The 27,322-nt window shown below is 41.2% G+C and overlaps 2 protein-coding genes across 2 annotated transcripts; one reads left to right on the top strand and one right to left on the bottom strand.

Moving 5' to 3' along the window:
- Window positions 1–4,258: 4,258 nt before the first annotated feature.
- LOC310932463 (zinc finger CCCH domain-containing protein 7B-like) lies at window positions 4,259–18,292 on the bottom strand. The gene is made up of 23 exons (XM_083895789.1): window positions 18,155–18,292; window positions 17,112–17,179; window positions 16,955–16,991; window positions 15,341–15,538; window positions 13,339–13,497; window positions 11,957–12,037; window positions 11,211–11,270; window positions 11,018–11,072; window positions 10,785–10,891; window positions 9,343–10,006; window positions 8,827–8,882; window positions 8,656–8,749; window positions 8,401–8,565; window positions 7,859–8,073; window positions 7,544–7,644; window positions 7,278–7,459; window positions 7,063–7,148; window positions 6,690–6,850; window positions 6,050–6,155; window positions 5,772–5,880; window positions 5,454–5,590; window positions 5,181–5,350; window positions 4,259–4,964 (listed from the first exon to the last, which is right to left on the bottom strand). The coding sequence occupies exons 2-23, from the start codon at window positions 17,168–17,170 to the stop codon at window positions 4,784–4,786; spliced, it is 3,183 nt and encodes a 1,060-aa protein (XP_083751915.1). The 5' UTR covers window positions 17,171–17,179; window positions 18,155–18,292; the 3' UTR covers window positions 4,259–4,783.
- Window positions 18,293–19,288: 996 nt separating this feature from the next.
- LOC310933258 (ran GTPase-activating protein 1-like) lies at window positions 19,289–25,613 on the top strand (the record flags this gene model as incomplete). The annotated part of the gene is made up of 15 exons (XM_083896695.1): window positions 19,289–19,350; window positions 20,389–20,508; window positions 20,620–20,747; window positions 21,105–21,164; window positions 21,317–21,496; window positions 21,683–21,817; window positions 22,115–22,273; window positions 22,701–22,814; window positions 23,050–23,149; window positions 23,349–23,433; window positions 23,797–23,956; window positions 24,120–24,236; window positions 24,331–24,436; window positions 25,220–25,308; window positions 25,488–25,613. Exons 2-15 carry the CDS (start codon window positions 20,397–20,399, stop codon window positions 25,611–25,613), a joined length of 1,671 nt encoding a protein of 556 aa, XP_083752821.1. The 5' UTR covers window positions 19,289–19,350; window positions 20,389–20,396.
- Window positions 25,614–27,322: the final 1,709 nt, after the last annotated feature.

The raw sequence follows: 27,322 nt of genomic DNA on the forward strand, positions 1-27,322 counted from the left end.
ATACGTGTTTTTGTTTTTGTGAAGCACTTTTGTGCCCCACGACTGTCAACGAGAACAAAGACTGTTGAACCACAGCCAGGAAAACACTGACTATAGCTCATTTTTGAATGAACAAAGAAGTCACTAAATGTATGTTCACCATAATGGAGGGATAATAATAACGCTCACATTGACACAACAACAACAACAACACAACGCGCAGTTCAATGTGTGAGCACAGTCTCTTCAGCGTGCATGTGTGTGTGTGTGTACATTCTGTCCCAACCTCCCCATGAAAGCTCGTGGCCAAACACGTGTGCCCCGCCCCCATGCGTTTCACGTTTCGATACAAGCTGTCGAGGGGCGTGGCTTCACGTTCCCAGCACGTGCGAACAAACACAAGCTGGAGCGGGCACGCGCGCCGCCCCCACCGTTGGAACAGCAGCCACGAGACCCAGAGATAACAGAGAGCTGTTATTTACCCCCAACAACAAATTTAATTAAAATAAAAACAGACAAGAAAGCACACCAACAAACGTACTACTAATAATATTAGTCACCAATAAGTCATTCGACGTCATTAACGAACAACTGTGACACAGTTATAATCTCACGTCTCCATGCACGCGCGCAGTGAGGGTGTCACGCGCTGTTCTGCAGGATGTTCTGGCCTGAGGAACATGATGTTCAAACCTGCCTTCACAGTTCATCTCCCTCTCTTTCTTTCTCTACAAAACAAAACCTATCTTGGTGTCTTGTTATGGTGATATTACATTACTGAGGTAACTCCCTCACTCCCATGTTTTACAGCCGCACCAGAGTAAACAACATGCTTTTGTATCTGTCCCAGCAGAGAGGAGGCTTTAAATCCCTGCTACAGCTATTTTTTATATTCTCATTTTATCTTAAACTGCAAGTCCAGTTTCAGTCTCCTTGGATTTTGCAGTTTGCATGAGGCCCAACACAATTACTCGATTAATCTGTTATTGGTTTTCCAGCTTCTTAAATATGAATATTTTTGATTTTGAGGACAAAAGAGGACAATCGGGAACATCATTAGAATTAATCTAACTTATTATTAGATTAATTCTGTGAAAATAATTGTTAGTTGCTGCAGCCCTCGTGCAACCACAAACAACATGTTTTGGTTTGTTATCATTTTAACCTTGACTGGGAAGCGAGAGGCAGATATATATATCTATACATTACATATGGTCCATCGATTTGGTTTTGTATTAGCAGAAAATCATGCGACACCCGCTTTCGTAAAGGTGCCACTCTGGAAAGCTGATGCCGTTGTTGTCAGCATTCTTGGATTACAGAGGAATAATCTACAATTACAGCCTGTGCAAAAACCATCAAACTAATGACTGGAACCAATGAGGACGAGAAGGTTCTGTACACATACTGCAAGAAAATGTCAACAACTACTACAGTATGTGCAACATAGTGAGACACTGGAGAGTGACTTTTTTTATTCTAACAGGCTGCTGTTAGAATAAACAAGGAAAAGGCGACAAAAGGAAACAGGTTTGTGGCTTCCCTGTGTGAATATTAGTTTTCATTTGCAGCTAAAAGGAGAGCATGCAGAGAAAGAAAACACCTCCTATCATTGTCATGCAACTTGTGTTCTGTCAATAAGAGGCACACAAAGCAAGACCAGCAGTCCAGAGATGCATGCATTTAAGACGTATTTGAGTAACTTGTAATAAAACCATGCACAAAACAAACACAAATAAGTTAATTTATTGTATCTACAATAAATGGGACATGTGACACCAACGGTTTACCGTCAGGATAATTCTCAAAAGTCTTAATTACTAGTAACTAGTAATTTATTTTAACACCCAGTCACAAAAAAATGCCACGTCTTGTAAATAAGCCAGCATTGTCTATTTGTGTGTTCAGTGCTTCAGAGCAAAAATACTTATTTATCTGTGTTCCTTTTTCCATCATTTAAAGGTGCCATATGTAAGAATGTGTCCAAAAACGGTTACTACATTCAAATTCAAAATACCGAGGTCTTTTAGATTTCGTTTTCTGACGTAACTGGCAACCCGTGGTTGCGCGGCAGCTGAGACTCTACTGACTGCAATGATTGGTAGACGGCGGTAGGTGGCGCCACATGCCAAAACATGATTTCAAAACATAAACATGATTTGCAGTCTGCAAAATATTTTTTTTTTAATGCAAATATTTTGTCTGTACTGTTGTTGTTGGTGAGTTCAGTTTGTTATATGAACATTATTCCTGAGTCTCTGTGACATATTAGGAGGAGTTTATGGCCAGTTGATTTAGATTTATTACACAATGCACCTTTAAACATTAACATGTTGATATGACAGTAAAACTGCTTCACACATGATGACAGAACCTCTGATTTTGATGCCAAAGTCTGTAACAAATTGTGCTGGAGTGCTGTCGTGAGGACTTTGGGCATTGATATGTGAAGGTAACGGTAAAACCATAAATTCACAGAATGTGCTACACAGATTAAATTAAATGGCCTTGCCTTGGCAACACAAATGAGCTTCTAACACCTGAACAAAGCCTACAGAGAAATGAGAGACACTGAAAAAAGAAAAGAATGGGGGCCTGTTGTGAAGATAACACACGTGCAGAAGTGATGAAACCTCCTGCTGACACACTACACCTCACTGACCTTCCATCACCTGAGCCTCTAATAAGCATTCAGAGCAGCTGGGCACGTTTTTCATCACCAGCCTGCACCTGCTCCTGGGGTGACGGCCACGCGTAACCATGGTAACCACAGACCACAGCAGCAGGTGTAGTAGTGAGACCAGACAATTCTTTGTTGTTTTTAATTAAATATATCTTCATGTCAGTGGTGGAGGTAGTCAAAAATATCAAAAATATTTATGTTAATAATGATTTAAACTAAATGAAAGCAGACTTTCCTTAAGTATCTAATAAATACTTGTACCTTACATGGATAAATAGTACATAGTATGTCTTAGGTATAAGTAGTAAATAGTGCACCGAGTTGCTAGTTACATATACTTTTTAAAACTATTGCCCACTGGCATGCCAAGTCTTCGTAATGTAGTACAACACAGTACTCACTCTACAAATGACTCAAGGGAAAACAAGTACTCGGCTAGTAAGTATATTTAGAGTAAAGTGAATGGCTTTCCTACGTGAAAAAAACTATACAACAACATTATATACTTATATTCTTACCGCAGTCATCGAAGGCAGGGAAGGAGAAAGCATAGTCAGCCCAGGACTTGAGCAGGTCAGGGAGGTCGCTCTTGTCTCCCATGTAGATTTGGTTTGTTATGGACATAATGGCGAGCTGTCAAACTGTCCTCTTCTAATGTCTTGAAGTCGTAGTCAGAGATGCTCCTCCTGTGTCCGAGTGAGTGTCTGTTCTCGAAAGTGCTGACTTGAGTCACTTATACCAACTTCTCAGCGGCAGCAGCAGGTCTCTCCTCCTCACGGGGACTCTCTCCTCAAGTCCTCACAGTCTCGGCACACAGGGAGCCGCGCTGATTCGACGAGAGCGGAGCGCGCGCCTGTCAATCACGCGTATGGGCCAATCAGAGAGCAGTGGGCGGACTCTTGACGAATCAAAAGCACAACAACAACAGAGCACATTTGTCTCCACGCACGACAGCACGTGCAGTACACTGACGAGACTCGAGACTCAGGCCCCGGTTTCCACCTGGTTTGAACAAGCTGAGCGCCACACGCCACCTAACGATGTGAGGGGGTACTGCACTACAGTCCTGGTTCTCAGAAACGGCAATATTTGACTACTGCTGAACGAAATTGTGGTTACATGAGTTTCTAAAAGAATGTTGTGTAAACAATCCTGTTTATACATATATATATATAATGTGCTATGTATTGTTGCCAAAATATAATATTATTATTAATGGTGTTATTCTTATTCTCATCACTGGGTATTTTACCTCTTTTCTAAGAGCGTGTATAAAAATCCCCGGGCACTCGTACTGCAGTTGTGCAGGTACTAATGCCAAATAAAACCTAATACACCTCATAAAAACTTCACCAATGCTACACCTTTCACCCTCATACATCCAAACATTTTGAAAATGTGGGAAGCTTTCATGGAAAAAAAAATATTATTTGGCATTTACAGAGGTCACACATCAGGCTGTAGCAACAGTGCTATCTTACTGCTTCTAATTTGGGTTAGGGTTATTATTACCAAATCTATTATAATAAAACATCACATTATTCCACAAATAACAAACTATACGTCTTTGCGTGTCCTGGAACCGAACAGTGCATATTTTTATTTGGGATCAAGATTTAGAATGTGACATATCACTTGTGGGGTAATTTAATGTCCTCTCTTTATGAACATTGGAATACAATATTTTCAGAGGAGTAAATATAAAGCTGTAAAAAAAGGGTATGTGTAAACTTCACATGGATTAAACCACCGTTTGTCTCCTGTGTTTTTCATCAGCATCAACACAAGTCTGACTTTTTCTGTATCAAGTGATTTGTTTTTGTTTACACTGAACAGACATGAACAAGAAGAAATTAATATATTTACCCGGTGAAAGTAAATGCTGCATGGTTTTTGAGAAAGCAAATCCCTTTGAAGTGCTTCTTTGGTAAACTGGATACAAAATTTGAAAATTCCTCACTTATCATTATATATCATCACTCCATTCTCGCAGTGAGGCTGCAGTGGTAGGTAATACGCCACCACATGCTTCTTGAAAATACCTAATATACTGATATGTTAGTCTGGCAGGAACAAAAACTCACATTCGTGGCTCACAAGGGGAAAACATAATTAAATGCCTCAGTCCTGAAGTAGGAAGTTGTAATTCCCAAAGTCAAACTCATTAGGCATGATGAGCATATCGTCTCTGGCCTTGGCCAGCTTCTGTCGTAGAAAATCGCGTCTGTCGTTCCACTCCTGAAGTTCCTCCGGGCTGTGGGCGTAGTCACAGCTAACACCGTCGTGGCATACGCCAGTCATCCTGTTAGTCATGAACAGGATGCCAAAAATGAGTTTAGAACTTGACTGTGAGATCTACATCCAGTTGTTTAGCTGCTAAATGGCCAACTACAATCACATACCCTGTGTTTTTCTTATTAGATCATTTAAAAGAACTTTAAATAGTATGTCAGTCAATAAATATTTGCAGTATCGCGAACCAGTTCACTCCCAAAACTGATCCAGGAGAAGGACTCACTTGGGGCAGAGTTCAAAGTATTTTCCAGGGAACCGGTAGCTCCACGTCAGGGCCTCATCTTCTCCTTCACAGCTGAACACTCGAGCCTTGTGCTTCTCAGTGGAGATGTGCTGTTGCCACTGGCGCTCACTGTTACTGTGTCTGCCGCACAGACGGCAGTAGAGTCCGCTCTAAAATTCAAATCAGGGACAATAGTTTTATCATCCGTGGAGTTTTTTTTTTTTTTTTTTTGACTTTGACTCTATGGAACTGACAAATAAATGTAAACCCTACCATCAGTTCAGCGTAGTCAGTTGGCATGACAATAAATTTCTCTTCTGGTAAGGGCTGGGTGAGTGTGGCTTCATCTGCATGACGGGTTTGAGTGGATGTTGTCAGCCACATGTCATAAGCCTGCTGGATGTCTTGCACTACAGACACACACAAGTTATATTTGTTTAGTTATATTATTTTTTTAATCTTCACTATAGAGCCAGTGCTGTATTGAGTCATGCCATGTCACAATGAATCACCAAATGGCAAAAGGAGACCAGACAGACCAGCTTCTGAAAACCAGACTTTGTTGACTGAAAAGCGGTTTCAATAACTCACAGTTATTATTCTTCATATACGTCCACATCTCTCTCTCCTCTTGGCTGTGAGCAAAGGTGCAGTTCCCAGTGAAGTTACATTTCTTTTTTGCTAAAATCTGGCCACACATCTGCAGAGACAAAGGCTCAGACTGCAGTACAGACTCTCAAGAGGTGGCACAGTCAGCAACAACAGGTAAATGTGCACTTTCATTCGTAAAGCACCGCATGTATTAAGCGTATTTAATTAAAAAAAAACTTTTATGTTACATTGCACAATAGGAAGTGCCGGACACTTACATCATACTGGAAAGGGAAGTTCTTTGAATGAGGCAGTGGACGGACGGGAAGCCATTTGCTTCTCTCTAAAGAACAAACCAGCAGCACACGTCTGTCTTTAGTCCACCTGGAAATGATGAAGATGAAGAAGACACACACAAATTATTTTACATAGAGGTTTTCAAAACAAAGTAATTGAGTGTTTTTTGAGGGGGATGAACCAGGATAAAACACATGGACTCAATTAAACACAATTAAAATGAATACAAGGAAATACACAGTAGTAGAATAATAATAAGAACTATTAAGACAAGATTAAACCAGGTGTTTAAATTAAACCTCCACATGAGGGTTGCTGGAGCCAATCCCAGCTGACATTGAGCGAAAGGTGGGGTACACAGTGGACAGGTCTCCAGACCATCGTGGGGCCTTGCCTGCCTTGACCTTGTGATTCGGTGTATTTGCGCTTTTATTGTTATTGGTTTTTAGAAGTTTGTTTGTTTTAAAGCAGGCTTTAAAGTTAAAATGTTTGGGTTTCACCTGGATCTCTGATATCATCACATGTCTAGGTAACCATTGTAATTTAACAAACAGAACATATACTTTAAATACATTTTTGATTTATTTAACATTACTTTTTTTCTTTCTTTTTTTTACTTACGTATGCCTGGCCTTAGCAGTGCAGTACTTGAGGGCTTTATCTGGTTCACTGATCTGGCCATCCCGCCAGCACTGAGCACACGCCAGCTTCAACTTCATGTTCAGACTTTTTCTAGCTCCTGCTGCTCCTTTCTGTTTGCTACCCCCACTTCCCAAAAACAACTGCTCGAATATGACAAAAATAAAAAGCAATAATCACTTACACTTGTCAGTATGAGCCGTAAAATAACCGTAAATGTACAAATTGTACAAAAAACTAGTAATAATTACATAGATTTGTATAAATGCACTATGCTTGCTAATAGCTTTATAAAAATGACATAAGGGGAACATTTCAGGCAGCAAAGACAATGAAAATGTCACCGTTTTCTTACCCTATTGCATTTCTGCTTGCTTGAGTTTTGCGCCTGCTTCTCGTGATGCTGTATGGCTACTTTCACGATCTCCTCAGGGCTAATACCTGCAAATAACACAGATACACACATACAAGTGAAACATTACAACACAACACTCCTGTCCTCTGGTCTCATTATCGAAGTAAGAAATGAACGCCAATCGCTCTTGATTCCACTATTTCCTTCCGCTGCACCTGTGTCTTGTTGCACTCTCCACGTTTTGAGCTCTATGATGGAGTGGGCATAGTGGCAGTTGTCCTCTCTCTGGCAGCCGTACCGCATGGCTTTGTAGCACAGATCCAAATGACACAGGACGCTCAGTGGACGGACCTTGCTGTAGTTCACATTGTGGGTCCTCACCACAAAAGCCAAGCATCTGAGGGAGAAATCGAGAAATATAGTACGAGTTGCAGACGTCACAGATGAGTGAAGTGAGCAAACATGTTGCAAACACACTCACTTGTTGGCATCAAAAGTGTGACGAGCATCCAGGTTAGAGCAGACGGTGGGATTGTCTCTGCGGCGTATACTGATGATTCTAGGTTTGCTGTCGTAACATTCCTAAAGAGAGAGACAGAGAAACAGAAAAGAAGCTCAAATGAGACCAGCAACAAGTAAACTCAGAGACATGCTAATGCTGCAAACAGGAAGTGATGTGATTTACGTAAAGTCTGATGGAGGCGAGAAGGAGGCACAACAGCAGTATTGCGCTAGCCAAGTCAATTTTATTTCTAAATACACCAAATCGGTGTATATTATGTCTAAATTCACTTACCCGACAGAGGAAGATGAACGTGCCCTTGTATTCCTGGAGAAGGCTTTTGATGCTGTTCACAGGATCCAGTTTGACACCTGTTGTTTCAAACAACAGGTTTCTGTCCAGCCACCCTTTCCGCTCTTCGGTCCAAACGTCGATCTCCAGCTGGTTGTAGGCAAACGTACAATTCTCTCCATACTTGCACACACCCAAATCCCCCGAATTCAGCAGCTCTGAATGCGTAAGTAAATACATAATTCACTCACATGAACACAGCGATCATTAGTTGTTAGTCAGAGGCTGGCATAACTGTTATCAGTGGCAATTCATTCAACCGTCTTGTGATGAGAGTCATCTTCACCTATGATTGCCTGACAATATTCCACTCTATACAGTCCAAAAGTCAATTAAAAAGTATAATACATCACAATTTTAATGCTTTTATTCTACATGGACACAATATGTGAAATGGAAAGAATGAGAGGCGCATCACAGTCTTTCTGTGCATTTGTTATTAAGCACCTGCAAATAATTTGTGGACAGGAGTTTGAGATCCTTACCCCGGCAAAGGACAAAGGGCCCTTTAAAGGATGTGCAAGGAGGAATTGGTCTCACTCGGGTCCACTCTGAAGGAGGGTGCCCTTCCTTTCGTCTACATAACAGAATGCCTCGCTTGCAGCTGTGAACCAGGTCTGGTTTGTGAACGTATGAATATATCCCTTGACCTGAAAACAAACGATTCAATATTTAAAATGGGAAGAAACATAGGCATTGTAAACATGTCAGGACTTTACAGAACTACACCATCACCTTACCTTCTCGAGGGAAACAGAGCGAGCAGGCCTGCAGGAACTCGTGGGTGGAGGACAGAGGGTTAGAACCTGCTGGCCCTGCTTTGGTTTTCTTCTCCTACAGGGACACGATTAAAATAAGACATTGGTTACTGCTTTCAAAATAATGTAAAACAAAATAATGATCAGCCTTACTTTATAGTTATTCTTTGGGGAATGTGAAACTACAGGGGCTACAGCTGTGTGAGAGCCTGGAATACAAGAAAGTCAGGTTACAAATTGTGAATACCTGCAATAATTTACATATACTGTACAAATATGTGTACACAGTGCTTCCAGACATTGCTCGACATTTGCCAAATATTTACCACTGTACACACAATATCTTTCCTCATTTTCAGTAAATTCATAACCATGAACCATGACCATGTGTACAAAAAGGGCTTACTTTCCTTGTTTGAAGGGCCTAGACTGTATTTAAAAATGGACAGTCTTCCAATTTGAAAAGTGAAACCTAGGAAGTCAGTAAATATTTTCCTGAGAAGTTAAGGGTCTCAAACACTAGTTACAGCTCTTCTGCAATATAATATGATGAGAAGGCTTTTGAGTAGATCTGCACAAGGTTAAAAACATGTGTCAAAGCAACCTAGACAAAAGGAAAGACCCCATGTATTGCCATAATTGTAATATGTCACCATGAATCATAATCACCAGATGTGCTGAAATCAGAGAGCGAGTCCAGGCCTGATCCTCCAATGACACCTGGTAAAACCGGCCCGACGTGTTTCACCATGCAAAACGAGTCCAGGACATCGAGGGAGTCGAGCTGGTCCAGCGCTTTCACACCAAACACAGAGACATCACTACTATGAGCAGCCAGATTAAACACAGGCTCTATGTCGTCCAGTGAATCACTAAGGCGTTTATTCTTCACAGTCAAGTCTGTTCTGATTGTATTCACTTCCTCAGTTGCAGCAGCAGCAGCAGCAGTGGGCGTTGTATCCAAAAATTCATCAAGAGAATCAAGGCCATTCAGGGTTTCTAGTGCCGTAGAGGTCAGTCCTACATTTGGCACAGCTGCACCAACTCCAGCAAAGTCGTCTAAGATGTCCAGTCCCTGCAAGGTTGAGATGTCGTCCAGGATGTCCAGTGCTGCTGTTGTGGTGGTGGTGGTGGTGGTGGTGGTGGTGGTGGTAGTGGTAGTGGTGCTGTGGCCACCGGCAGAAAAAGAATCCAGGGAGTTCAGCTGGCTGATGGCGGAGTTAAAGAAGGCCGGGGGGAGCTGTGGTGTTGGAGCAGGCAGGATCGCAGGAGCTGTGCGTGTGCCAGTGGATGTTCTGCTGGGATCCGAGAGCGCTGCGTCAGTGTGGCGAGTCTGACGGAGCAAGAGCAAGACAAAAGAAATGTAAAAACTAAAAACAAAGTGCAACAAGTGATGATTAGATTCAAATGTTTTTAATGACGTGGAAATGAAAACACTGTCAAATATCAAGAGGATTCTAATTTCTAACTACTTTACTATACTTTATTACTTAGGTCCAATGTGCAAGAATTAGGCCAGACTCTCATTTTTACCCTTTCCTTCTGGAACTGAGTTACAAGGGGTATTGGTTAGTATCCAGCTCTATGAAATGGGACACTTTAAGGAAGTGATACATCCTCATGTAAGTAAATGCAACATGTTTGCCAGAAAAATGCAATTTCCAGCTGCTGTTCTATTACAATTCTGAGCAATAATGGACTATTCAATGCCTGGGAATACTCATGCACCCGTTTATGGTCTGTACCAGAGAACACGCATAAGGTCCATAATTTGAAGGTCCAGTTCACCCTGCAGCTGTACCTCAACAAGAACTGGGACATGCTACACCTACATGTGACCACGCAACAGTAAGAGGTAAGGCTAAATTTTAGGGGTGAGGGGTGAAATGGGATTGAGCCTCTAATAGTGAAACTGCAGTCTGTAACAAACGAAGGACATCTTCCTTTGCTCACCCTCCAACAGGAAGGATACTCTTAAGTTTGTGTGGTTATGCAAAATGGACGCTCTGGCTAGTTTGTCCATTCAAGCCTGTTGTAGGAACATGACGACGCAGTGGCGACATCAATCACACGGATCGATCGCCTGTGTGAATGCGACCAAACTCCTTTACCTCAGTTGTCTCCTGTTGGGTGGAAAAGCAGTCAAGCAGGCTGTCCAAGTCGTCTCCCATCAGCTCAGAGTCTTCCACAATGGACTGAGGCATGCTGGGAAAGCTGACTGAGAGATGCAGAAAATGATATATTTAGATATGACCTGCTATATGTAAAACTGATGAAAAACGAATGTAACGTACACGCTGCCTGTATATTTTCATATAACAAGTTTCAAGTCAAGTGTTCACACCTGGTGCGAGGCTGCTCAGAGGATTAATACCGTTTCCTAAATTAGCATCAGACACCTGCAGGTGAGAAGCAAGGAAGAAAATTAACATCTGGAGGATGTGAGGAGATGAGTAATAACCCAACAAAAATATTTCTGCAACACAGGAAAGCATTTATAAAACCACAACACATAAATAAATCACTGGAGGACTTGCCTTGTTGGCGTCAGTGGTCATGTTTCTGTTGGCGACAACTCTCGTCACATGTACGTGGTCCTGGGGGAGAGGAAATAAACTTGATAAGAGATGCAAAGTAAATGGAAGCTACATCTATAATATTATACTCAGGTGGTATAAGAACAAACAGTATATCACATAGTTATTCAGGTGCAACAGTCATGCACACGTCGGCGTAAACAGGAAGCTGACTCCATCCCCTGCAGATGTTTGCTTGGTTTCAGAACGTCGCTGATAGTAGAGTATGAGCAGAGTTTTCAAACACGACTTTTGACGATAAAGCTGATTATAGACATACACAGGGCTGAATTGAGGTTTGTTTTTTTATTAACAAAAGCTGAGTAATGTGACATATTACATGAAGATAGGTAATATGACAGCATGGGGTGTTTTTCCCCTCACTTTCCCCATTTTGGGTGGTTCATAATCATATTCAAATTACTTACTTACTAAGTGATATAATATCCTTTGATTAATGGTCTTGTGAGTAAGGTTTAGGTGGGATTATGTTCATTTGGCAGAAATTAAGACAAATAAATGACATAATTAATTCTTGTGAATGTTTTCATTACCCCCAGAATGAGCCTTTATATTCATATCAGGAATGATGTTAACTGAAGGCCACATAGGGTTTTCAACAGACTTGGAAGTGAAGGATATTCATCTACAATGCGCAACCTCACCCATAAATGTTGCTAATATTCACACCTCAAAGAATTACTCACATTAGTGCTGATATATGGTTTTCTGTTCTTTAGTCCCAGGTGGACGGCGAGCTCCTGTGCCAGCTCATTTACATCTTTGTCCTGTCAAGAATCAACAAAAAAAATAAAAAATAAATAATTAACTGATTCAGTACATAAACAACAAGTATGTGACATGTGCATTGAGCATCTGAACAAAACCAACATGCTGTTAAACCATCAGGTTCATCAGACAAATGACATTTCTGTGGCATGCTAACATTCATTAATCATTGTAAAGACTTATATATTTTATAACACAGGCTGGCTGTAATTTCTATGTTGCATCCTATATGGCGTATGCTGAATTTACTGAAAGACAACCTGTCATTGTGTGCTCTTTATCAGATACTGTGCTCCAAAAGGCTCCAAAATACTAAAATAAAAACTTTGTCTCAACTCCCAATTAACTAAAAGAGGGCATTTTTATCAAATGTAAATGATAAATGACACTTTTTTTAAAAACAGCGCTGTTTTTACTAAATGAAAATCAGAATTACATCAAAGCTGTTAGGCTTCATCCACAGGGGGCACTACATGTCAAGGCAAACAATCCAGTCAAACTTCAGATATATCAGTCAGGTGGAATCACACAACCCATCAACACGCAGCTGAAAATCCATTCAAGTGGACCTTGTGAATAGAGGTGGGCAAGATATAATATCGTTTTGTTGCTCTACAGATGTGCTAATTAACATTATCGAGTATTTAAACGAGGAAACCCAGCACTGAAACTCTGCACGTTGCGTGTGGCGGTGAGCAGAATTCAGTGTCACGTGATCACAAGTGGACCTATGTGATCACATGACCTCTCTCTCTAGCGTCCTCCTTGCCACACAGGTTAGCCAAGTGTGGTCATACACCAGCCCCCGCAGCTAAGTCCTTGAATTGTTTGTTTATTTGCTCTTACAGCAGAGCTATTTACCCGGAGTTCAATGTTTCGACACTGTAGTATAAAGAAAATAAGTTTGTTTTCCTGAAACATTGTATCCACTGATATAATCTGTAAGAAATAATCAATGCCTTCTATTTATTATTATTATTATTATAATATCAAGTTATTCATTTTTGCCCACCCCCACTTGTGAGTGAGTTTTTGTACAACTAAGACCCTGTTTGGACCTGGTATTATCATCTGGACAGTGATGAGTACAGCTCTGAAAATGGACAGATGTTTATACCAGGTCAAAACGTGGGCCAAACAGGCCAAGAATTAACTTCTCAAACAAAGTGATAACTTCCCTCCATCATCACACGCTCTCTGTCAGTGACGTAGTCATCCTATGCGTGAGAACAGCGTTTAGCATTATTCCAGATGTGTTTGCATGGAGGTCAACTGAATTGCAATTGTCTCTCTTACTTACCAGTCTAGTGATAAGGAGACAGTCTGTGGTGCAGTTGTAGGCTTCCTTGTGCCTCCCAAGCTCCTTCAAACAAAGTGCCTTCCTGTACAGAGCTCTTTGGCTTTCCTTACACAATGCGAGCGCTTGGTCGCAGTCCTGCACGCCGCGATCGTATTCCCCCTGCAGAAAACACGACAAATGTGGACAACGTGAAACAAGTACAAAGTAAGATTTGGAGAGTGTGTCCTTGGTATGTGGCCTTGCACGGCTCATAAACACATCGAAGTGATTTAGTACAGGTCACATTCTTTTAAGCGCAATACTGCCTTTAGAGGCAGCTTCTTAATTCAAGCGTGAGGAGAGATGAGCCCCTTTCTGAAAGGCCAACATATATGCCGAGTTTTTTTCTCTTAATACCACCTCTTCCTGTTGCGTTCTTCAGGATATCAAATGGATAAACTATAGGATGCAGCTAGAATAAAAAGTATAGTAATTTGGAAAAAAGCATTATTTGCATTATTATGTGTGTGTGTTTTTAACACAACAGTGTAATTGTTAGTATCTGCATTGACCCTCTATTAGTAATGGGTTGGTCTGGATATAGTGCCTCAGTGAGATGACCACATTGTTGACGTCTGAAGTTCATTCTTTTCTGATCAATTATTTAGTCTACTGAGTAATTTCATGCAAATATCACTCTCTCTATAGTATATTGCTATTTTGCCATTATATCATTGTTGATTACTCTCAAAATTCAACCCTGATTTATTCTATATCATAAATTATTGATGATGATGATACATCAGTCTTCCCACAGAATACACACAAGTGAGATCTAAAAGCTCAGATAAATGACTGATTTCATTAATGACTGATGACAGTCAAGCTAACCCCAGTTCCCATAAGCAGCCAAGGACATAACAATAAGAGGGGCTGAGTCATTATAACATGGTGTTATTCTGAAACGACAAAGTCGCTGTCCATTCACTGATACGCGACCACATATTTATTTTGCATTAGCATGCTACTACTTTGCGGCTAACTTGGTAAAACCTGTTTCCAAAGGTAAGCTAGCAAGGCTAGGATTAGCATTGGCGTAGGGCTAACATAAGACAAACACTGTGCAACCTCATTAGGCACAACCCAAATGTTTTCATTTTCAATTAGCATTAGCGTAGCTAGCCATCTGTCACAACATCTAGCTACACTAATGCAATGGAAAATGAAAACATTTGCGTTGTGCCTAAAGAGGTTGCACAGTGTTTGTATTATGTTAGCTCCCAATATAGGAATACATACTTCCTACAGGGCACTGCACTAGTTACTTGCAACTTGCAATTTTTAAATGGTGCCGTTTTAATACACCCTGACAGAATGTTAACCTTCAGACTGGGGAGACATTACACTGTTATCTTCTGTTGTTCACATCTACTCTCCTTGATCTAGATTCATTAAATGCTTCTGCATTACAAATCTGCCAAATTCTGCTGAAACCGTATCCACCATGAAGTGGAAAAAGTGAACCAACCCACAAAGTTGATTTGATGAAACAACCAATTTCACAGAGATACATCATAAAAGAATCAGCGCACACCCTTAATATTGGATCAATGAATATTACACCTTAGCTGCTAAAAGTCCCTCAGTGATAGTATATAACTGTGTACAAAAGGTAAACATCCAAAGCGTGAAATAGTCACTAAATTTATTCTTTGAGCTAAGCTTAACTGAGTTCTGTTTAGACGTGTATTGGACACATTTTAAAATAATCAGCACTGATGGATTATTATCAAATTAACCAGCTGAATATTAATAATTTTTGCAAGTTTACTCATTTATTACCCATTTCATTTGATTTTTAGTTTATACACCATTTAAAATATATACTACAAATTGTCTACAGAAAGTGTGCATGATTTGTTAATATTAAACAAATTTTTTGTAAAAACCTTTATGAGTCAACCTCAAATTTGTATTCCATAAACTGCTGTCTCAGAAACCCACAGGACCAAAAGTAGCTCACCATGCTGTGGAAAGCAGTGGCCCGGTTCACATACAGGCTCTCCAGCAAAGCCTCGGGGATGAGGATGGCTTCCTCGGTGGCGTAGCGCGAGACGTTCAAGCCTTCAGTGAACTGTCTCACCGCCTGCTCCCACTCTCCATCTTTGAACAAGATGTTGCCCTCATCGAGCAGGTTGCGAACCAAGTGGGTCAGGAAATCCTGGGGGGGGGGGGTAAAGGAGGGAATATGGTTCTAAGTTTCATGAATGGTCTTACGAGCTGGGTGCGGCTACAGTGGCTCATGGATGTGCAAGGATAGTATGCACAATGGATGTTAGTGGTTACAGGAAAAGAAAAACAGATTCAAGATCGGCCACAACAAAGTGGATGAAGAAAACATTATCATGTATGGGTGTGAAAAAATTAAATCAAATGCCGTAATACTATGTAATAAGAGATTTAAACAGTAGGAATGAATAATGACAGTCACACATTTACTATTCCACTTGTGCAACAATCCTGCTCTTTATTCAGCATCGAGACGACATCTCACCTGCCAGGCGGATCGATTATTGTAGTAAAGGTTATGAAAACGTATGAATTTATCAAATGTCTGTTTGAACAAAACACAAAATGGGACCAATCACATGGGTTTGTTTATTGAGTGTAACTGTTGAAGTGAAGCTCGATTTTTAAAGCTCACATAGAGTGGTCCTGTTGCACATATATGTTAGTTATGGAGGTCTACTTACATACATTAACTTGTTTTTATAGTCAAAAACCTCATAGTTGCTGTAAATGAGCCGATAGTAATCGTTATTCCTTATTGAAGCTCTCCTCAGTCGCGGTGTTTCTGACATAAATCTCACACCCAGAAGACAGACTGTGTTGTGATTGGCCAGGCAGCGTAGAGCCTTCCCAACTGTCTTGTGATTAGCCAATACCCGGAAGTGACATCATTAGCACACCAGCTCTCAGAAGCGCAGCTTCCCCCTCTGGAACGGTGGATGCACTGCTACTCATTATCAAAACATTGTTTTAACAACGTTTAAAAAGAGCTTTGTCACGACTCCCCGCTGCAGTCTCTTTTATGACTTTGACACAGAGTCTGGCCCAGAGTCAGAAGACACTGTCGCTCGTGATACACCTCCACAACGGACGTTATTCTTCTTCTGCGGTTCAATGTACGCAACCGGATGTGCCCGGACCAGGAGGATCCGCTGTTCAGGAGAAATGCTGGTTACGTAACCGGACCGGGTTTTTTCAGAGATCTCGCTGAGCCCGAGATTACAATACATCAAAGCGTTCTCAGCAGTGGCTGAACTGTTTGTTTCAAACCTTCAGTGCTTCATAAACGAAGTAATGTCGCAGATACACACCAGAAAAACAGCGTTAATTGGAACTTCCGGTCTAGGTCCGCTTTAAATAATAGTCTAATATTTTCTCCAAATCGCTCAGCTTTATTTTGGAAAATTCAGGGTCGGTCCAAATGTAATATGGTAGACGAGGAAAAAGACAGTGAGAGAACACAGAAAGAGTTTCACAAAGTCAGGCCCAACACACTGAGGATAATAAGATTCACAAAAAGTGCAAAGAGGAAAAAAAGAGTGGCTTAATAACAACATTGTGTTTGTACCTGGTAGTGCTCTGGCTCTGGATAAGCCAGGGAAGACCTGAAACAAAAGAAGCAAAATTCCAAATAAGTGACACTGCTTTTCTTGGTTACAAGAATAACGAGTGCTTAATATCAGTCAGGGCTGGTTTCACTTTCTGTCATTTAAAAGACAACTCACTGTATAAAGGAAAGGGCTTTGGCTATCTCCTGCTTGCGTTTGAGTCTGGCAGGGTCCATGCTTTTTCACTGAGGAAGACAAGAGCACAAGTGGATTATTAACACAAATACACCGGTGTTATGTTGACATTAGAGCTGGGCGACGTGGGCAGGAATGGTATCACACGACACGACTTTCAAAAACATAGTTGTGTGTTATGTCTACAAGTGTATTTGCTCAATGCATATAAGGTAGCATAAGGTAGCAGGAGGTTTGATATTCGCTGGACATTCGTTTTTTCGAAAGACATTTTCTCAATCGACAAATAGACATTTTCCCATTCTGATTGCTGTAGTAGTTGCCAATGGTAGACAGCTACTTACTACAGGTGACGTTTTGTTGATATCTGCCATTATTGTGAAACGGTATGATATTCAATATTTTTTAAAAATTCACCAAAAATCAACAAAAAGATATTTCCTCATTCTGATTGCTGTAGTAGGCGGCTACTTGCTACAGGTGAAACAGGGTGGGAATAATTCTGAAAAACACACCAAAGGCATCGTCAACCAGTCATTTTTTTTATTACAGAGTATTTAAGAATAATAATATTTATAATAATTACTTTCATACCGTTTCACAATAATGGCAAATCAACAAAACTTCGGCTGTAGTAAGTAGCTGTCTACCATTGGCAACTACTACAGCAATCAGAATGGGAAAATGTCTATTTTTTGATTGAGAAAATGTCTTTCGAAAAACGAATGTCCAGCGAATATGAAACCTCCTGCTAATGCATTCACTTTATATCAGTGTATATATAGAATTGTATCGCTACATTTATTGGTACGGAACTATCGCCCGGCCTTAGTTGACTGTGTTAGCTGTGAAGTGAAGCTTTTATCTCCCGGTTAACGGCAACAAACCTCCGTCTTCCAGTGAAGACAGTCTTAACTGGGCCTGAGTGGAGCCCTCAAACACCCAGCTTTCATGCCCCCTGCCCCCCGCACGAGCCCCGGCACGAGCCCCCCGCTATCCTGGCTCCAAACACAACAAACACCTACCTGGCGAAATGAGGAAGTTCATTGAAGCCAAACTGTGGCACTGTGGCGCTTCTTGCCGGGGGAAAGACGCGGAACGGTTGTGTCGTGCCGAGAAGCAGAGGTGTCAAGCCGCAGGGCGAGAAGGAAGGAAAGAAAGCAGTGAAGTCTCCCTAAGTTTCGATTCTCAACGGCGGCAGTGGCAGCTCACTGTGCCCCGCCCACAGGGCAACTGCACATTACTCCATTTCGGCACTGGCCCTTTAACGACGCCCCCTGCTGTTCACTGCTTGTGAAGTTCTGGTTCAGACCACACGGCGGCGCAGAGGTTCAGAGTTCACGAGGGCATTTCCGCATGGAGTTTGCACTGGTCTCCGCACGTGTGTCCGGTTTCCTCCCACACGCAGAGGTGTATTTGTACACACTAAATTAACTGTGCATGTGAATAGTTGTTCATCTCTGTGTGTAACTGCTGGCAATCTGTCCAGGGTGAACCATGCCCTTTGACCTTTGTTAATTGGGATTATTTTAGCTCCCGAGGCTCTCATGTGGAGGACAAAGCAGTAGGCAATGACTGGTCTGTAATGAGCTGTTATGGAAAATGTAGTGATGATGATTTTCTGCTTAGTTTTGAAAGTATCTGACAGGAAAACACAATAACCCAAAAATGCATCATGAGAGGGTTGATTTATGGGTTCAGCACACACACACACACCAATGGTAGTTATGCAGCATGTATACAGTAGGAGCCGATAGGCCAGTTTTGGACTAAATTGCACCACTGTCAAATCTGTTATTAAATATATAGAATAAGTTGACTTAACTTGTTTTTCAACATATTTGGCAATTGTCATTTTATACAGCCCTGATGTCTAAATATCAGCGTCAGTCATAGAAAAATCCACCATCAGTTGACCCTATACTATTTATAATAGTTTATAGGGTCAATAATAGTAATAGTATTATACTATTATAATGATAATAACAGAAAATAAGTTTTGCTGCTTGATAGCGACTTTCTCTTGTCCTACATTTTAGCAGCACGTGAACGCACCGTTGTAGTCCTACTGCACTACAAGTCCCGTGTTGTCTCCCAGCGCTGTGCTCGTCATCTCGAGTGTGTGTTGCTGAATTTGGATTTTTGAACACCAGGGGTGAGCGGGAGTGTATGACTTTAACTGGATTGGATTGACTTGACGCAGCGGTCAGCGTGTGTTGTGGTAATGTTGATATTCACTTCTGTTGTCGGTACCAGAGCGAGAACTTTATGTCTTAGAAAACATTTGAACGGCGGAGCGGAGACAGGTCATGCTAACTCACACAGCAGTGGTTTATCTGAGAGGCCGAGCTACGACCACGTTCTGTGTCAGGTTACCTTTGCTAGTTAGCCGAGTTAACAGTGTATATTGACCAGACTGTAACCACCACACTAAAATTCTTTACTAACCTCGAACCACTGCTGTGTTTCCATTGAACCTACCTGTCAAAATTGCCTGTCCACGCTCCTCCGGCGTCACATTAGAAGCAGCGCAGCGGGCTAATGCTAACAGTTACAGTCCAGTCATCTGCTGCTGACGAGGGAAAAAAAACAATCAGAAACAACATTGAGCCCCGGTGACTGTTGATCCTGAAGCCGGTATAAATGAAAACACATGGCAGCCGAGCTCGACAACGAAATAACAGACATTCTCGAGTTATTGTGCACTTTCATAAGATCTGAGCTGAAGTCAAACACCTCAAAACAGACGTGAATAGGATTTTTAAAGGTGCTCTTAATGGTATATTATGGTGTTGTATATGTCTGCAGTTCGGTGATCAGTGTTTTTGTTTATGGTTGGTAATAAATGTCCATCAAACACAAGAAAATTCGGGTACATAGATGTATATCTTTAGGTGCTGTGTATAGAACTGAGTTTCAATTGGGTAAAAATAGAAGTAAATACTACTTATTCATTACTAAGTGTACAATAATATAGTGCTTGACTTTTGTTGTGCTTTCAAAGAGATCTAATGCTGATTTGGTGAATTCTTGATCGGTAAATAGTAGGTCAGAATCTGTTTAAATGCAAAGGTTTTCAATCTAGTCCCTGAGGTAAAAAAGCAAAACAACAAAGCAGCTAAAATGTAATATTAATAATTCCTTTCTTGGGCCACAACATGTAATCAAAATCTGTCCTTTTCTATTTATGCTGCTCACAGACAAACATGAACAAAACATGACCTTCTTGATGAGTAATAAATTATTTTTTGTCCCTCAGGTGTCCCGATGGCGACAGACATTGTTGGGCAGTTGGCCGACTCCCTGGCCAAGACAGGTGTAGACGAAGGGGAGCTGAGCTACAAAGGCCAGGGAAGAAAGCTGGATGATGCCCAGTCAGGTGAGCATCAGCTCTCACTGAACCAATGAGTTTCCCAGGAGTTTATATAAATTAGTCTGCCTTCTTACTTCTTTTTACCTATAAAACCTGTGCCCTGTTCCTCCTCTTTAGTGGAAACGATAGTGAAGGAGATCCAAGACTTTGAGGGTTTAAAGGCCCTGAGGTTGGAAGGAAACACTATCGGAGTGGAGGCAGCACAGGCCATCGCCAAGGCCCTCGAGACTAAGAGCGAGTTCAAGGTTTGAGAATAGTTTACTATTGACCATTTAGTCATTCTCATTTAAATCCTTTTAAAACTGTAAGATACAAATAAATAAGGTTATTGTCGTGATAGTGTCATAACATTTGCAGATTTCTTTCATCTTGACCAGTTTCTCTAATATTTCCTCAAGCCACGTAGTCATTGTGAATTATAGTTCAAACTCATTGTCGAGAACGAGATATATATATATATTTTTTTAAACAGGACACGGATATACTCTGCTCTGCTACAACATTTCAACGAGTTATGTGTTTTATTGTTGTGTCTGATCAGTGATACGATGAGTGTAATGGAATATATTAATGACTCTGTATGTTTACTGTTTCTTCCTCAGTTCTGTTATTGGAGTGACATGTTCACAGGTCGTTTGCGCTCTGAGATCCCACCCGCCTTGGTAATGCACCTTTTGTAAACTACTGTCCACATCTAAACAAGTTGATGCTAAAATATTGCAAATTGTCCACCTCCTGAATTGTTGTGCTCTTCTTTTCATGCCTGCCAGTCACTCACTCACTCACTCAGTCTCTTTCTCTCTTTGTGCTCTAGAATTCACTTGGTGATGCTCTGATGCTGGCAGGTGCCAGGCTGGCCGTTTTAGACCTCAGCGACAACGCCTTTGGGCCAGATGGGGTGAAGGGAATCGAGAAACTGCTCAAAAGCAGCGCCTGCTACACGCTGCAGGAGCTGCGGCTCAACAATTGTGGCATGGGCATAGGAGGGGGCAAGGTAAGGCTGTGTTCAGATTGCTGAAGTGATAAAATCACACAACCATAGAGGAGAGTGTCATACTCTAGAGCTGAAACATACCCACAATTTGCTGTTTTAATTGTTGTGTTACTGGATATCCACCAATGCGTGGATGAAGGTCATTATTACAGTTTAACACACATCTCATGTTCATGCACTCCTCAGATCTTGGCTGCTTCATTAACCCATTGTCATAAGAAATCCAGTGCAGAGGGCACCCCCCTCAGCCTTAAGGTGTTTGTTGCTGGGAGGAACCGTCTGGAGAATGATGGAGCCACTGCCCTCGCTCAAGCTTTCCAGGTACATGTAATCTTTGACCTTTGAACTTGAAGATGTGAAAACACATCAGTCCTCTTTGAAAGAATTCCTCACTGTCGTGCTAAATTTGTACTCCATCAGAACATAAAGATCTGTGTTGCTTGTTTTTATTTTGATGTTATATCTGATTTTATAAATGTCTCTTTTCTATGCTTTTTAATGTTTTATGTAAAGCACTTTGAATTACCTTGTTGTTGAAATGTGCTATACAAATAAACTTGCCTTGCCTTGCCTTGCCTTGTGTTAACAAACTTTTACGTCTGTGACTTTTGTTCCCAGTTGATGGGCAGTCTGGAGGAGGTGCACATGCCCCAAAATGGTATCAATCACGCTGGTGTGACGGCACTGGCCTCAGCCATGCAGCACAACGCCAAGCTCCGTATCCTCAACCTCAACGACAACACCTTCACTGAGAAAGGAGCCATCGCCATGGCTCGGGTAAGAGTGCAGTATTGATTACTGTAAATCACAAACGGTGGCTAAATATAATGTCGCCTTCACTTTCTTTTTCAAATGTTTGCATTTTGCTAATTTTAATTCTAAATACATACAATTACTATTTAATTGTTCTGTTTTTGACTCTTCTATGCTCTATAAAATACAATACACATTTTATATATAATATTTTGTTGAAGGTATGCTGTAGTAATGCTTTATCTTTATCTTGTTTTACTGTATATACACTGCATATGCATCTTTTCTACTGTAAATGTTGTAGTTGTAGGTCTAATAAAGGACTATCCTATCTTAAATCTATAATACAGCAGCTCCATCTTTCTTTCTTTCTTACATTGGTTTGCACTCAGCAGGGTTTGATTTGAATATTAATGACTAATAAGCAGATCATGTCTGTGTCCTTGTGCAGGCCCTGAAACACCTCCGCAGCATTCAGGTAATAAACTTTGGTGACTGCCTGGTGAGGCCAGCAGGAGCCACGGCAATGGCAGAAACTGTTTCAGAGGGACTCCCGATCCTCAAGGTGAGTCTGTATTTTACACTGGACACTGATCAAAGCCTCAGATCTCATTGATTTTTTTTAAGTGCAAAACATTATCAGTTGTGACAGCTCTCTGCATTAGGTGTGGACAGACTAGTTGTGACTTGGTGTGTCTCTGTAAATGGTTCTTCATTTCCTTTAATTTGTTTGCACACATTCTTTCCTTGAGATTATATATATTCTCTATTCTCTGCCCTTTTTTTTTACCTTTAAACAGGAACTCAATCTGTCTTTTGGCGAGATCACAGAGGAGGCAGCTCTGGCTGTGGCACACGCAGTAAAGAACAAGGACCAGTTGCAGAAGCTGGATCTAAATGGTACAAAGCAGCAAATAGCATAGTTTTTTTTCACACCTCTAGGTTAAATGATTCACTTCTAAATGAGGTGCATACCTCAAAGTACAACAGTCAGCTCTTAAGTTTCCATCAGTGGCTAAAGAAGAATAGAAGATTTGACTTCTGATTTGTGTTTATTTCACAGAAACTCCACAGTTTAAAAATGATTTCTGGTTTCCAGGTAACTACTTTGGAGACAATGGCTGCAAAGCTCTGAAAGACATCATGGAAGGCATGAAAATGGGTGATCTCTTAGGATCCCTCAGGTAATCAAGATTGGGCTTTTTATCACCTACTTTGCTTATCTGGCGATTCTCTGAACCTCCTTTTTTTCGAGAGACACAAGAGCAGATGCTGGTATAGGAATCCCATTCAGTTTTGATTCCCCTGTTTTCTGAAATGTTGGTGTATGGACTTTGAGGAATCCAGAGAAAATTGTGTGAAGGTTCCTCTTAAAGCCAGTTTTTACTTAAAGTCTAATGAGGCAACATACAGTTAATTGTCATATCTATTTCCGAAGCCTTCACCATGGGTGGTATAGCTCAAGCAAATCCATCTCAGGCATGTTTTACTTCATCCTCGAGTTGAACTTGACTTGCTTTGTCTATTCTCTTCTTTGACTGCTTCAGCGATGACGAAGGTGAGCCAGAGGATGATGATGATGATGATGACGACGATGAGGAGGATGAAGATGATGAAGATGAAGAGAAGGATGACGAGGAAGTGGATGAGGAGGAAATAGAGGAGGAAGAGGAAGAAGAGGAGGAAGAGGAAAGCAATGGGAACAAGGTTGGTTAAATGTGTGATTATAACCTGATCTGTAAGTATATTGTACATACACTGTTTAGTCAGTTTTATTGCGGTAGTTAATATTTGAGGAAATGGTAGCTTATCTATATACGTTTGTTGTATGTTGCAGTTCGATGACTTTCTGTTCTCTCTCCTTTTTAAGTTCTCCACACCTGTGAGTGCGCCTCGGCCACCAGACGTGTCGTCCTTCCTCAGCTTCCCGTCTCCAGACAAACTTCTCAAACTGGGAGCCAAGAGAGCCATGCTGATCGAGCAGGAGGTAAACTCCAGCTTAGGTTTTCACCTGCAGGACTGTAGGACTGAGAGGTGCGGTAGAGCTAAAAGTCGTAACTTGTGCCATCTCTTGTGTCAAGGTGGATCTAACCGATGCTACAAAAGCAGCTGAAACCTTGTTCAAGATTGCGTCCGTATACAAGGAGGAGAACGTTGACGTTAAGAATGCAGTGCTGGACAGTATCGGTGAGACTTTAATGAGAAACATAAAATGATGCCCTCTTTGTTTTGTTTTTCCATGTTTGTTTACACTATGAAAATGGATGTAGTTTTGTGGTTTTTAAAAAGTGAAGCTCAGGAAGTTGGACACCAGGGGGCGACTCCACTGGTTGCATCTATGAAAGTCTTTGGGAACATTAGCCTACTTGATTTATCAGTTAACATTGAGAGAATGGTCTCTCCTGTTAGTTTCAGGTCTTCTTCAATAGAACATGATGTTGATTTAGCTAATTATCTCCCTGGTTGGAAGACAATAGATGAGAAACTACACCACATTGTGTGTGGTTGACACTGGTAATGTCCAATATGTCCCTGGTTGCAGGTGACATCTGTGAATTTTGAGTCGGAGGCTTTAAAAAGAGTTTGTTTTCCAACCAGAATACTACGTCCACTTTCATGTGCAGTCTATGAACTGGTGCTTAGCGCATGGACGCACATCGCGTTTCCATGATGACTGACCGAAAAAGACGCGCGTGGCGTCATGTTTACGTGCCGCAACACCGGAGTCCAGGCACCGTTTACCAATTAGCTCCGTTAGCTGTATTAGCTCCTTTAGCGCCATTAGCGTGTACTGCGTATGTGTGCCTCTGTTTTTAAAGTTAAGTGTTACTTTAGAGACTAATTTTAACAATCTGGATTCAAGTACATGACGTCATGCGCGTCTTTTTGCGGTCAGTCGTCATGGAAACGTGTCGTGCGTTAACGTTAATGCCCCCAGCACTACTCTGAACTCAACCTATCTCATCACAGATGCTCTTCTGAAGAAAGCCTTTTCCTGCCCAACCTTCCAAGGCATCAGCTTTGTATCAGCTTTGTTAGTGCTGCTCGGACTTATCAAGGTACGTTTTTTTTATTTATATTCCCACATTACTCACTTTCATCTTTTCACTGCATTTACCTGTAGCTGTCCAGCACTGCTCTCTTCCCCAAACTCTCCCACTGCTCTCTTCCCCAAACTCTCCCACCTATGCGTAATGGATCTCCATGTCCACTGTCCATCCCTGTGTCCCCCACTCAGAGTGAGAACAAAGTGAAGCCTGTGCTCGTGGTTCCCGGCCACCTCCACGTCCTGGAGCACGTCGTTCAGCAGGAATACTTTCCCAAAGAGAGCGTAGCTGTGCTCGAGGCCTTCATGTCCCGGTAAGGACGTGACAGAATGAGCCAATCAGCAGGCAGCATGCAGGTACTCGACAACTGGATTACAATCCCGTATATTTAGGAACGATGCACATACTGTACGTGACTGTTGATGCACTTGGTGGCGTGTCGGCGGTGGACACTCACTGGTGAATGCTTATTGTAGTGATGGAATATGTTAGTAATATAAAATTGGTAAAAAATTAAGGTGTGCAGCCTGTTGCCTCAAGTTTGAGCTGACCGTTTGAATCAGATGTGGGGCTGGGAAACACTGAATTAGATATTGGTCAAAGTCATTTGACTAGATATTGAGGTGGAACATTAAAAATGTAAGAATTACAGCTGTGCACATGTCTGTAGAAGAAAATGGACTATCAGTAGATATTCAAGTCAGTGATATTGGTGTGAGTACCTCAAAGTAAGGAGCTATCCCTGTGAGTATTTACAGCAGCACGACAGTGTGTGTTGGACTGACTCGCACTATAGTGCCACTGTTAGTCATTAGTATGTGAACCTACAGAGACGGCAATAGTTCAGTTTCTGTATTTCACTGCATTTGATGACAATTTCCCTTGAGTTTGTATTGAAAGTTTTTCTATCATACAGGTGTAAAACCAGCATATAGAAAAACATTCTTATTTTCTTCTACTCGCTCAACTGCCTCCGTCACTGTTCTTGTCATGATTGTTGTCCACTTTATCAACTTTTCTTCAAACTGAGCTTCCTGTAGTCGTGAGCGGTGTGACCTCTTTAATTCCATTTGTAAATTGTTAAATTGATCAAATTCATTATTTAATACATTAATTTTTAATTAATTGTGTATTTTTCCTCATTCACAGTAACAACAAGACTCTGCAGTCATGTGGTAACGCAAAGAACAGCCTCCTATCAACACTGCAGATTGTCAAGACTAAATGCTGAGGACTGGACGTACACTGAACTTAAAGTGATGAAGTCAAAACCGAGTCAGATTTTGAGAAGAAGACTCTCCTCTCTGAGGCTCCTCCCCCTCCGCTCCCCTGAGTCACCTCTGTCCCTCAGCTACGACCATCTCTGCTTCCTGGACTGGACTTAAATACTTAATATTTTGAAGTAGCTTATACTCTTGTGGTGATGAAGTACTCCGAGTACACTCGTATAGAGACACAGCACAGCACTGATACCTTAGTCTTCATGCTCTTAATGTTCTGGTTTGAAAAGATGACACAAAGGCCTCACTTCCCACATGACCTCTGACCCCTCTGTGTGTTGTGACTGAAGCACAGAAACTTTGTGGCCAGGATAGACTCCGGACTCAGCTGCTGTACATTTTTCTATTTCATTTACTATTCTAGTCTTTTATATAAAATGTTTATGAAATTTAGTTGACAATTTTATTAATTGTGTATTGAGTGGGGAATTTCCACATACGACTGTATATTTCAACGAAAAGAAGGGATTAAAATCAAACATGAGGCACAAAGTGCGGAGTTTTTTGGATTTGTGTTTGTGTTTGTGTCTTTCACATTTTTTCATTTTCATTTAGCATATTCTTTTTAAATTAACTGGCAAGATTTGGAGAGGTTTTGTCTGATTGTTGAAAGTAATATTCACATAGTTTGTTCCATGAAAATTCACTTAATCTCTCGAATTAAAAAGTGCACTACAGTCGTTTGGCCACACAGTTTCAGCTTCTCTAACTGGACTCACATTGTGAAGCCATGGTGTTAATTTGCA

This window comes from Microchirus variegatus, assembly GCF_963457635.1.
Source record: "Microchirus variegatus genome assembly, chromosome: 10".
NCBI classification, from domain to species: domain Eukaryota; kingdom Metazoa; phylum Chordata; class Actinopteri; order Pleuronectiformes; family Soleidae; genus Microchirus; species Microchirus variegatus.